The sequence below is a fragment of the Talpa europaea genome (genome assembly GCF_964194135.1).
Source record: "Talpa europaea genome assembly, chromosome: 10".
NCBI lineage: Eukaryota > Metazoa > Chordata > Mammalia > Eulipotyphla > Talpidae > Talpa > Talpa europaea.
Genome location: NC_140077.1, coordinates 66756338 through 66764975, shown reverse-complemented (window position 1 = coordinate 66764975; position 8638 = coordinate 66756338). Strand labels below are relative to the sequence as shown.

Sequence of the window (8638 nt, the reverse complement as noted above, 5' to 3'; positions counted from 1 at the left end):
GGCACCCCTTTTAAGCCAGGGACAAGCGGCGACCACGGCCTCTTCCAAAACTGCAGGCACACAAGCCGGCGCGGAAAAAAACACCGGGCAAGCAAGCAGAACTCAAAGGGGAAGTGTCCTCACCTGGCCCAGTAGCGCTGATGAGCCCCAGGCTCCGCCCCTGGCTGGAGCCTGACCTCGCCCACCCAACTCTGGCTGCGCACAGGTGCACTTCCTAGGGATGCCGCTAGGGGGCGCTGGTGATGGGGTTCGGGGACCCTCAGCCCCCACCAGGCAGGGGCCACACCTGCACCCATGGGGGAACGGAATTGTCCTACCCCTAGTGGGAACGGGTCCCTCTTCCCCTTCGCGGAAGCCCAAACCTTCCTCACGGGGAACGCCTGCACCGTCCTCTCGCACTCACAGCCCCAGCGTCGTGGCCTTGCGCCCGCAGACGCCCAAGACAGAGGGCCGGGGTCCCGGACAGGGGAGGGTACCCCCTGGAAGCCAGGGAGAACTGGCGACGCGGCCTCTTCCAAAACTGCAGGCACACAGGCCGGCGCGGAAAAAAGCCCCGGGCAAGCCAGCACCACTCATAGGGGAATTGTCCTCACCTGGCCCAGCAGCACTGATGAGCCACAGGTTCCGCCCCTGGCCGGAACCTGACCCCGCCCACCCGATCCTGGCTTCGCACAGGTGCACTTCCTAGGGCCGCGGCTAGGGGGCGCTGGTGAGTTGGTTCGGGGACCCTCAGCCCCCACCGGTCTGGGGCCACCACTGCACCCATGGGGGTACGGGATTGTCCTCCCCCATGGGGGAACGGGGCCCTCTTCCCCTTCGCAGAAGCCTACATCTTCCTCCCGGGACACACCTGCACCCAACTCTCGCACTCACAGCCCCAGCAGCAGGGCCGTGCGCCCGCACACGCCCTAGACGGAGGTCCGTGGTCCCTGTCAGGGGAGGGCACCCCCTGTAATCCAGGGACAAGCGGCTACCGTGGCCTCTTCCAAAACTGCAGGCACACAGTTCAGCGCGGAATGCCCCGGGCATCCAGACCACTCAAATGGGACGAGTCCGCACCTGACCCAGCAGCGCTGATGAGCCCCAGGCTCCGCCCCTGCCGGAGCCTGACCCCGCACACTCGACTCTGGCTGGCACAGGTGCACTTCCTATGGCCGCCGCTAGGGGGCGCTGGTGAGGGGGATCGGGGACCCCCAACCCCCACGTGGCTAGGGGGACCTCTGCACCCATGGGGGAACGGAACTTTCTTCCCCCATGGGGGAACGGGGCCCTCCTCCCCTCTTTGGAAGTCCAAACCTTCCTCCCGAGGCACGCGTGCACCCTCCTCTCACACTCACAGCCCCAGCGGCGGGGCCGTGCGCCCGCAGACGCCCTAGACGGAAGGCCGTGGTCCCTGTCAGGGGAGGGCACCCCCTGTAAACCAGGGACAAGCAGCGACTGCGGCCTCTTCCAAAACTGCAGGCACACAGGCCGGCGCGGAAAGCCCCGGGCAAGCCAGCACCACTCAAAGGGGAAGTGTCCTCACCTGGCCCAGCAGCGCTGAGGAGCCCCAGGCTCCGCCCCTGGCCGGAGCCTGACCACGCCCACCCGACTCTGGTTGCGCAAAGGTGCACTTACTAGGGCCTCCTCTAGGGGGCGCTGATGAGGGGGTTCGTGGACCCTCATCCCCCACCGGGCAGGGGCCACCCCTGCACCCATGGAGGTACGGGATTGTCCACCCGAAGGGGGAACGGGGCCCTCTTCCTCTTCACGGAAGCCCAAATCTTCCTCCCGGGACATGCCTGCACCCAGCTCTCGCTCTCACAGCCCCAGTGGTGGGGCCGTGCGCCCGTAGATGACCTAGACGGAGGGCCGGGATCCCTGTCAGGGGAGGGCACACCCTGTAAGCCAGGGACAAGCAGCGACCGCGGTCTCTTCCAAAACTGCAGGCACACAGGCCGGCGCGGAAAGCCCCGGGCAAGCCAGCAGCACTCAAAGGGGAAGAGTCCGCATCTGGCCCAGCAGCGCTGATGAGCCCCTGGCTCCGCCCCTGGCCGGAGGCTGACCCTGCCAACCCGACTCTGGCTACGCACAGGGGCACTTCCGAGGGCCTCCGCTAGGGGGCGCTGGTGAGGGGGATCGGGGACCCTCAGCTCCCTCGGGGCTAGGGGGACCTCTGCACCCATGGGGGAACGGAACTTTCTTCCCCCATGGGTGAACGGGGCCCCCTACCCCGCGGGGAAGTCCAAACCTTCCTCCGGAGGCACGCCAGCACCCTCCTTTCGCACTCACAGCCCCAGCGGCGGGGCAGTGCGCCCGCAGACGCCCTAGACGGAGGGCCGGGGTCCCTGTCAGTGAAGGGCACCCCCTGTAAGCCAGGGACAAGTGGCGACCGCGGCCTCTTACAAAACTGCAGGCACACAGGCTGGCGCGGAAAGCCCCGGGCAAACCAGCACCACTCAAAGGGGAAGTGTCCTCACCTGGCCCAGCAGCGCTGATGAACCCCAGGCTCCGCCCCTGGCCGGAGCCTGACCCCGCCCACCTGACTCTGGCTGCACACAGCTGCACTTCCTAGGGCCGCCGCGAGGGGGCGCTAGTGAGGGGCTTCGGGGACTCTCAGCCCTCTCGGGACTCACAGCCCCTGCGGCGGGGCCCTGGGCCCGCAGACTCCCTAGACGTCCACTCCCGGCCAGCAGTGGAGCCTGGGGCTCATCAGCTCTGCTGAATCAGGTGAGGACTCTTCCCCTCTGATTGGTGCCGGTTTGCTACGGGCTTTCCCCGCAGGCCTGTCTGCCTGCAGTTTGGAGGACGCGGCGGGCGCCGCCTGTCTGTGGATTACAGGGTTTGCCCTCCCTAACGGAGACCCCGCCCCTCCGTCAAGGGCGTCGTGGTATACTCAGCGAGACACAGCCCCTCCATCTAGAGCTTCGTCGTACACATGGCCTACCCCTGTGCTTGTGAGTGCGAGAGTTGGGTACAGGTGTCCCTCGGGGGAATATTTACCGTTATGGGGAAGTGGTCCCCGTTCCACCGTGGGGGAAGAGGGTCCCGTTTCCCCATGGGGTGGAGGTCCGCGTGCCCCCGTGGGGGCTGAGGTTCCCCAACCGACTCGCCAGCGCCCCCTAGCGGCGGCCCTGTGAACTACACCTTTGCTCATGCAGAGTCGGGTAGGCGGGGTGAGGCTCCGGCCGAAGGCGGAGACTGGGGCTCATCAGCGCTGCTGAGCCAGGTGAGGACTCTTCCCCTTTGAGTGCTGCTGGGTTGCCAGGGGCTTTCCGCACGGACCTGTCTGCCTGCAGATTTGGAGGACGCCGCGATCGCCTCCACTCCTTGGCTTGCAGGGATTGCCCTCCCTGATGGCGACCCCACCGCTCCGTCTAGGTCATTTTCGGGTGCACGGCCTGCCCCTGGGGGTGTCACTGCGCGAGGAGGCTGTAGGTGTGCCCCGGGCGAAGGTATACTGTTCCCCAAGGGGGAAGTAGGCCCCGTACCCCAAGGGGGGATAGGGTCCCGTTTCCCCCTGGGGTAGAGGTTCCCCTACACCAGTGGTCGCTGAGGGTCCCCGAGCCCCCTCGCCCGCGCACCCTAGAGGCGGCGCTGTGAACTGCACCTTTGCGGATGCAGAGTCGGGAGGGCGGGGTCAGGCTCCGGACGGAGGCGGAGCCTGGGACTCATCAGCGCTGCTGAGCCTGGTGAGGACTCTTCCCATTTCAGCGGTGCTGGGTTGCTAAGGGCTTTCCCTGCCGGCCTGTCTGCCTGCAGTTTTGGAGGATGCGGCGGGCGCCGACTGTCTGTGGCTTACAGGGGAGGCCCTCCCTGTTGGTGACCCCGCCCCTCCGTCTAGGGGGTATTGGGGTGCACGTCCTGCCCCTGGGGTTGTTAGTCCGAGTGGAGGGTGCAGGTGTGCCCCGGGAGGAAGATTTACCATTCCCCCAATTGGGAAGTGTTCTCCGTTCCTCCAAGGGGGAAGAGAGTCCAATTTCCCCCTGGGGTATAGGTTCCCCTACTCCCGTGGGGCCTGAGGTTCCCCGAATCCCCTCGCCCCGCCCCCTAGCGGCGGCCCTGTTAACTGCACCTTTGCTCATGCAGAGTCCGGTGGGCGGGGTCAGGCTCCACTCCCGGCCCAGAGTGAAGCCTGGGGCTCATCAGCGCTGCTGAGCCAGGTGAGGACTCTTCCCCTCTGATTGGTGCTGGTTTGCTAGGGGCATACCCGCCGGCCTGTCTGCCTGCAGTTTGGAGGACATGGCGGGCACCGCCTTTCTGTGGCTTACAGGGGTTGCCCTCCCTAAAGGAGACACCGCCCCTCCGTCTAGGGTGTTTTGGGGTGCACGTCCTGCCCCTGGGGTTGTGAGTCCGAGAGGAGGGTGAAGGTGTGCCCCGGGAGGAAAATTTACCGTTCCCCCAAGGGGGAAGTGGGCCCCATTGCCACAAGGGGGAAGTAGGCCCCGTTCCCCTAAGGGGGGAGAGGGTCCCGTTTCCCCCTGGGGTAGAGGTTCCCCTACCCCCGTGGTCGCTGAGGGTCCCCGAAACCCCTCGCCCGCGCACCCTGTAGGCGGCGCTGTGAACTGCACCTTTGCTCATGCAGAGTCGGGAGGGCGGTGTCAGGCTCCGGCCGGAGGCAGAGCCTGGGGCTCATCAGCGCTGCTGAGCCTAGTGAGGAGTCTTCCCCTTTGAGTGGTGCTGGGTTGCGAAGGGCGTTCCCCGCTGAACTGTCTGCCTGCAGTTTTGGAGGAGGCCGCGGTCGCCGCCGCTCAGTGGCTTCAAGGGTTGCATCCCTGACGGTGACCCCGCTCCTCCAAGTAGGGCGTCTTCGGGTGCACGGCCTGCCCCTGGGGGTGTCAGTGCTCGAGGAGGCTGCAGGTGTGCCCCGGGTGAATGTATACCGTTCCCCAAGGGAGAAGTAGGCCCTGCTCCCCCAAGGGGGGAGAAGGGTCCCGTTTCCCCCTCGGGTAGAGTTTCCCCTACCCCCGTGGTCGCTGAGGATCCCCGAAACCCCTCGCCCGCGCCCCCTAGCGGCGGCGCTGTGAACTGCTCCTTTGCTCATGCAGAGTAGGGAGGGCGGGGACGGTTCCGGCGGGAGGTGGAGCCTGGGGCTCATCAGCGCTGCTGAGCCTGGTGAGGACTCTTCCCCTCTGATTGGTGCTGGTTTGCAAGGGGCTTTCCCCGCCGGCCTGTCTGCCTGCAGTTTGGAGGACACGGCGGGCGCCTCCTCTCTCTGTCTTACAGGGGTTGCCCTCGCTGACGGAGACCCCGCCCCTCCATCTGGGGCGTTGTGGTACACACGGCCTGCCCCTGGGCATGTGAGTGCGAGAGACGGGTGCAGGTGTGCCCAGGGGGAAGATTTACCATTATGGGGAATTGGGCCCCGTTCCACTATGGGGGAAGAGGGTCCCGTTTCCCCATGTGGTAGAGGTCCACCTGCCCCCGTGTGGGCTGGGGTTCCCTGAACCGCCTCGCCACCCCCCCAGCGGCGGCCCTGTGAACTAAACCTTTACTCATGCAGAGTCGGGTGGGCGGAGTGAGGCTCCGGCCAGAGGCGGAGACTGGGGCTCATCAGCGCTGCTGATCCTTGTGAGGACTCTTCCCCTTCGAGTGCTGCTGGGTTGCCAGGGGCTTTCCGCACCGACCTGTCTGCCTGCAGTTTTGGAGGATGCCGCGGTCGCCGCCAGTACGAGGCTTGCAGGGTTTGCCCTTCCTGACAGCGACCAACCCCTCCGTCGAGGGCGTCTTCGGGCGCACGGCCTGCCCCTGTGGGTGGCAGTGCGCGAGGAGGCTGCAGGTGTGCCCCGGGCAAAGGTTTACTGTTCCCCAAGGGGGAATTAGGCCCCATTCCCAAAAGGGGGTAGAGGGTCACGTTTCCCCCAGGGGTAGAGGTTCCCCTACCCCCGTGGTCGCTGAGGGTCCCCAAACCCCCTCGCCTGCGCCCCCTTGCGGCGGCGCTGTGAACTACACCTTTGCTCATGCAGAGTCGGGAGGGCAGTGTCAGGCTCCGGCCGGAGGCGGAGCCTGGGGCTCATCAGCGCTGCTGAGCCTGGTGAGGACTCTTCCCCTTTGAGTGCTCCTGGGTTGCTAAGGGTTTTCCCCGCTGGCCTGTCTGCCTGCAGTTTTGGAGGAGGCCGCGGTCGTCCCCACTCCGTGGCTTGCAGGGGTTGCCCTCCCTAACGGTGACCCCGCCCCTCCATCTAGGGCGAGTCTTCGGGCGCACGGCTTAACTTCTATTATTTCGCTTTTTCGGCTTATTCTTCTGTTATTTCTGCTTTTTCGGCTTATTCTTTTGTTATTTCTGCTTTTTCCTCTTATTCTTCTGTTTCCTCTTCTTGTTCTTGTGGTTCTTCTAGTTCTACTTTTTCTTCTTGTAGATCTACATCTCCTTCTTTTTCTTCATCTTCTTCTGTTTCTTCTGCATATTTTGCTTTTTCAATTACTCTTCTTCTGCTTCTTCTGCTTCTTCCTCTGCTTAATCTACTGTTATTTCTGGTTTTTCGGCTTATTTTTCTATTAATTCGCTTTTTCCGCTTATTCTTCTGTTATTTCTGGTTTTTCGGCTTATTCTTCTGTTATTTCTGCTTTTTCCTCTTATTCTTCTGTTTCTTCTTCTTGTTCTTCTTTTTCTTCTAGTGCTTCTTGTTCTTCTTGTAGTTCTACATCTCCTACTTCTTCTTCTTCATCTTCTTCTGTTTCTTCTGCATTTTTTGCTTTTTCAATTACATCATCTTCTTCTTGTACTTTACTTGTTCTTCAGCTTATTCTTCTATTATTTCTGCTTTTTTCTGCTTATACATCTTATATTGCTTCCTTTTCGGCTTATTCTTCTGTTATTTCTGCTTTTTCAGTTTATTTTACTGTTATTTCTGCTTTTTCGTCTTATCCTTTTGTTATTTCTCCTTTTTCCTCTTATTCTTCTGTTTGCTCCTCTTGTTCTTGTTGTTCTTCTATTTCTTCTTGTTCTTCTTGTAGTTCTATTTCACCCTCTTTTTCTTCTTCATCTTCATCTTTTTCTACTGGATTTTCTGGTTTTTCAAAAACTTCTGCTCTTGCTTCTTCTTCTTCTTCAGGTAACAGAATAGATGAAGAAGAGGGAGAAGAAACAGAAGAAGAAGAGGTAATTGAAAAAGAAGAAAATGCAGAAGAAGATGATGAAGAAGAAGGAGATGTAGAACTACAAGAAGAAAAAGAACTAGAAGAACAACAAGAACAAGAAGAGGAAACAGAATAATAGGAGGAAAAAGCAGAAATAACAAAAGAATAAGGCGATAAATAAGAAATAACAGAAGAATAAGCAGAAAAACCAGAAAGAACAGTAGATTAAGCAGAGGAAGAAGCAGAAGAAGCAGATGAAGAAGTAATTGAAAAAGCAAAATATGCAGAAGAAACAGAAGAAGATGAAGAAAAAGAAGGAGATGTAGAACTACAAGAAGAACCAGAAGAACTAGAAGAACAAGAAGAAGAAACAGAAGAATAAGAGGAAAAAGCAGAAATAACAGAAAAATAAGCCGAAAAAGCAGAAATAACAGAAGAATAACCTGAAGAAGAAGCAGAAGAAACAGCAGAAGTAATTGAAAAAGCAAAAATGTCAGAAGAAACAGAAGAAGATGAAGAAGAAGGAGATGTAGAACTTCAAGAAGAAAAAGAAGAACTAGAAGAACAACAAGAACAAGAAGAGCAAACAGAAGAATAAGAGGAAAAAGGAGAAATAATAAAAGGATAAGACGAAAAAGCAGAAATAACAGTAAAATAAACTGAAAAAGTAGAAATAACAGAAGAATAAGCCGAAAAAACAGCAATATAAGATGAATAAGAAGAAAAAGCAGAAATAAAGAAGAATAAGCTGAAGAAGAAGCAGAAATACAAGAACAAGAAGATGTAATTGAAAAACAAAAAAATGCAGAAGAAACTGAAGAAGATGAAGAAGAAGAAGTAGGAGATGTAGAACTACAAGAAGAACAAGAAGCACTAGAAGAAAAAGAAGAACAACAAGAAGAAACAGAAGAATAAGAGGAAAAAGCAGAAATAACAGAAGAAAAAGCCGAAATACAGAAATAACAGAAGAATAAGCTGAAGAAGAAGCAGAAGAAACAGAAGAAGAAGCAACTGAAAAAGCAAAAAGGTCAGAAGAAACAGAAGAAGATGAAGAAGAAGAAGGAGGAGATGTAGAACTACAAAAAGAAAAAGAAGAACTAGAAGAACAAGAAGAAGAAACAGAAGAATAAGACGAAAGAGCAGAAAAAAAAGAAGAATAAGCTGAAGAAGAACAAGAAGCAGAAGAAGAGAGATAATTGAAAAAGCAGAAAATGCAGAAGAAACAGAAGAACATGAAGAAGAAGAAGAAGCAGATGTAGAACTACAAGAAGAAAAATAAGAACTAGAAGAACAACAAGAACAAGAAGAGGAAAAAGAGGAATAAGAGGAAAAAGCAGAAATAACAAAAGAATAAGCCGAAAAATCAGAAATAACAGAGGAATAAGCAGAAAAAGCGAATTAATAGAAGAATAAGCCAAAAAAACAGAAATAACAGTAGTTTACGCAGAGGAAGAAGCAGAAGAAGAAGTAATTGAAAAAGCAAAATATGAGAAGAAACAGAAGAAGATGAAGAAAAAGAAGGTGATTTAGAACTACAACAAGAACAAGAAACTAGAAGAACAACAAGAACAACAAGAAC

At 56.7% G+C, this 8638-nt stretch overlaps 1 protein-coding gene across 1 annotated transcript in view; it reads left to right on the top strand.

Annotated features, from left to right (window-relative positions):
• Positions 1 to 2917: 2917 nt before the first annotated feature.
• Positions 2918 to 8638, top strand: part of LOC311178755 (protein DGCR6-like) — a gene marked incomplete at both ends in the record, with an annotated part of 11568 nt that continues 5847 nt past the window's right edge. Inside the window, 3 exons of the mRNA XM_084245488.1 lie at positions 2918 to 2936; positions 3361 to 3434; positions 5621 to 5758. Coding sequence (XP_084101614.1) covers positions 2918 to 2936; positions 3361 to 3434; positions 5621 to 5758 — 231 coding nt within the window. The remainder of the gene's footprint in view (positions 2937 to 3360; positions 3435 to 5620; positions 5759 to 8638) is intronic.